The 2,742-nt window shown below is 55.4% G+C and overlaps 1 protein-coding gene across 1 annotated transcript; it reads right to left on the bottom strand.

The window, feature by feature from the left end:
* Positions 1-582: 582 nt before the first annotated feature.
* Positions 583-1,461, bottom strand: GUITHDRAFT_81819 (hypothetical protein; the record flags this gene model as incomplete). The annotated part of the gene is made up of 5 exons (XM_005819971.1): positions 583-646; positions 710-759; positions 809-883; positions 929-1,118; positions 1,406-1,461. The coding sequence occupies 5 exons, from the start codon at positions 1,459-1,461 to the stop codon at positions 583-585; spliced, it is 435 nt and encodes a 144-aa protein (XP_005820028.1).
* Positions 1,462-2,742: the final 1,281 nt, after the last annotated feature.

The following is a 2,742-nucleotide window of genomic DNA, read 5'->3' as shown; positions in this document are numbered from 1 at the left end:
TTTTTTATTACCAAGTCTAATTAAAATTATGCTAAATAGTGGAGGGAGGAGGGAAGAGGCCGAAGATCCACAACCCAAGTAAAGACCAACCAAGTATCAGAGAGGGAGGATAAAAAGTAGGAAAGTGGAAAGAAAACAATGGGGGGAACATAAATAAGAAGATAGAAGCATCAAGATAAGCAAAACATCGTCAGAGATGACGAGGACGGGGGCGGGGGGACGGTGGCGAGGGCGAGGGCGAGGGCGAGGGCGAGGGCGAGGGCGAGGGCGAGGGCGAGGGCGAGGGCGAGGGCGAGGGCAAGGGCAAGGGATAACCTTTCTTCGGGATCTTTGTCTGCAGCTGTTGTCTCTCTTCTCGACATCTGAATTTGAGCTGGACTGAGAGTAAATCCCTACACGAGAACAAGTCAGATGAGCTCTACCAACCGCCTCCCTCACCTCTCCCCTGAAGGCACTAAAGGAACTTGCTTGGCTCGTCAGAAAGCCCTTGTCATGCACGTCAAACATGATGTATAATCGAAGACATCTCAAACTTGATCAGAGCTCCTGTTCGCTGTAAACTGAAAGTTAGATTCGAAATTTTCAATCATAGCTCCTATTACCGGTGGGAAGGAGACACGAGAAGCATGATCCCATGTTTGCCAATCTGCGACGGCAAATCTCAACGAGATGCCTTGCCTTGCATTCAAATAACATCTCGAGATTTCACCTGTTGATCCAACCAGGAATCCGCTTGCCAACAAGAGCTTGACAGAACGCCTGCAAATAACCATCAGCAACAAAGCAACTAAACAACAACAAATGTTACATCCGAGAAGTGATTACAGTTCTTCATCACGGGATGATACGTGTTCCCTTGAAAGTGCTGCCCCAAGAACGCAAGCTGACTGCCAAGTCACGTTTCTCTAAATCTTCCCTCCCATCGAACCTCCGCTTCGATCTCCGAGCTTGACTTGTTCGTCTCGCCCATGTCGATGCTGATCCGGAAGCGAGCGGAGGGAACCTGCTTGGGCGGATGGCGAACTATGCCTGAGGATGAGCTCTCGTTCCCTGCAAACGTGTGCTCCACGCTGTTCACTTCCACCCCGCTATGAAAAGCACCGAACCCGAAATCGTAGCTGAGCATGTCGGTCAATGAATAGCTAGGAATGAGCTGGAGGGGAAAACAGAGGAGGCCGACGGTGGCAGCAGAGGAAAGCAGGGCGTGACAAGATACTTGAGGGAAGAGGAGAGAGCGAAGGGGAGAAAGGGGACGAAGAAAGAGAGCTGAGCGAGGGACTGAAGGAGATCATGGAGGAGCGGGAGAGGGGGGGGGGGAGGGGAGATGGCACGCAGGAGGAGCTGGAGCTGGAGCTGGAGCTGGAGCAGGAGCAGGAGCAGGAGCAGGAGCATGGAGCAGCATTACGCGTATGCATTCATCGGCGACAGGTCGTACACATGCAGCAGCACCCGCTCGCCCATTCTCGCCCTCCTTGCCATGGCTTCCTGACTCACCCTACCCATGCAGTGGCATTTCATATACCCCACCGTTATTTTGACCCCATTTACGCTTTCAAAGACCCGTATGTAGGAACCCCCTACCCCTCTTTCATTTCCCTTGACCTTTCTCCAGCAATGAAGATCAACACAACGTCGTCCTTTCGTTCCCCTCTCTCCCTCCTCCTCCTCCTTCCCCTTCTCCTCCTCCTCCATGTGGACGCTGAACGCATCGACTACCTGCAGGTGTAACTCTGATACCTCGACCCGACTCTCTTGTCCTTGAACTCACCTCTCCACAAACTCACATTCTCCCCACTGCCCAACCTTGCCCTCCCCTCACCTTCTCCCTGACTCCCTCCCTCCCTCCCTCCCTCTGCTCTCCACCCTCCGCTGTGCCTTCCCTCTCCTCCCTCCCTCTCCTCCCTCCCTCTCCTCCCTCCCTCTCCTCCCTCCCTCCCTCCCTCCTTCTCCTCCCTCCCTCCCTCCCTTCCTCCTCCCCCCCACCCACCCACTCCCTCCCTCCCTGCATCTTCTTTCCTCTCTTTCTTTCTCTTCCTCGTCCACCTCCTCCTCGCCCCTCTTCCCTGCGGTGTAGAACCAGACAAGAGCAGATCGTTGAGCAAGGAAATTCGTTTGTTACTCCCCTTACCCTTGACTGCTGCTGCTGCTCCTCCTCCTCCTCTTCCTCCTCCTCCTCCTCCTCTCGTCTTCTCTTCATCTTCCTCCCATTCTTGACGTTCTTTGACGGGCAGTCCCTGAGCCATGGAATGAGCCGGAGACACAGTGGGGAAGGAGAAGGTGGAGGAGGAGGAGGAGGAGGAGGAGCAGCAGCAGCAGCAGCAGTAGAATTGGAGCAGGAACAGCTGAGGGGAGGGACCTTTGGGCGATCCCACAGGCAAGAGACTTGTCTTGGTAGAGTCGCGCTTGACGCCTGTTAGATGTAAGAGACGAAGACGGGGAGCAGGAGCAGGAGCAGGAGCGAGAAGAGGACCGGGAGACGGGGGGGCAGAGGAGGAAAGGAGCAGGAGCAGGAGCAGGAGCAGGAGCAGGAGCAGGAGCAGGAGCAGGAGCAGGAGCAGGAGCAGGAGCAGGAGCAGGAGGAGCAGGAGCAGGAGCAGGAGCAGGAGCAGGAGCAGGAGGAGCAAATTTCACCACTAGCAGGCGAAGAGAGTAGAGACGTTGAGAGGGCGCCAGAGGAGGCGAACCTGAAAAGCGAAGAATGAGATAGCGAAGCTGAGGAGGAGGGGAGGGAGGGAGGGAGGG

The sequence above is a fragment of the Guillardia theta genome (genome assembly GCF_000315625.1).
Source record: "Guillardia theta CCMP2712 unplaced genomic scaffold GUITHscaffold_197, whole genome shotgun sequence".
NCBI classification, from domain to species: domain Eukaryota; class Cryptophyceae; order Pyrenomonadales; family Geminigeraceae; genus Guillardia; species Guillardia theta.
The sequence above is the reverse complement of the archived record's forward strand: the minus strand, read 5'-3'. Positions and strand labels throughout refer to the sequence as shown.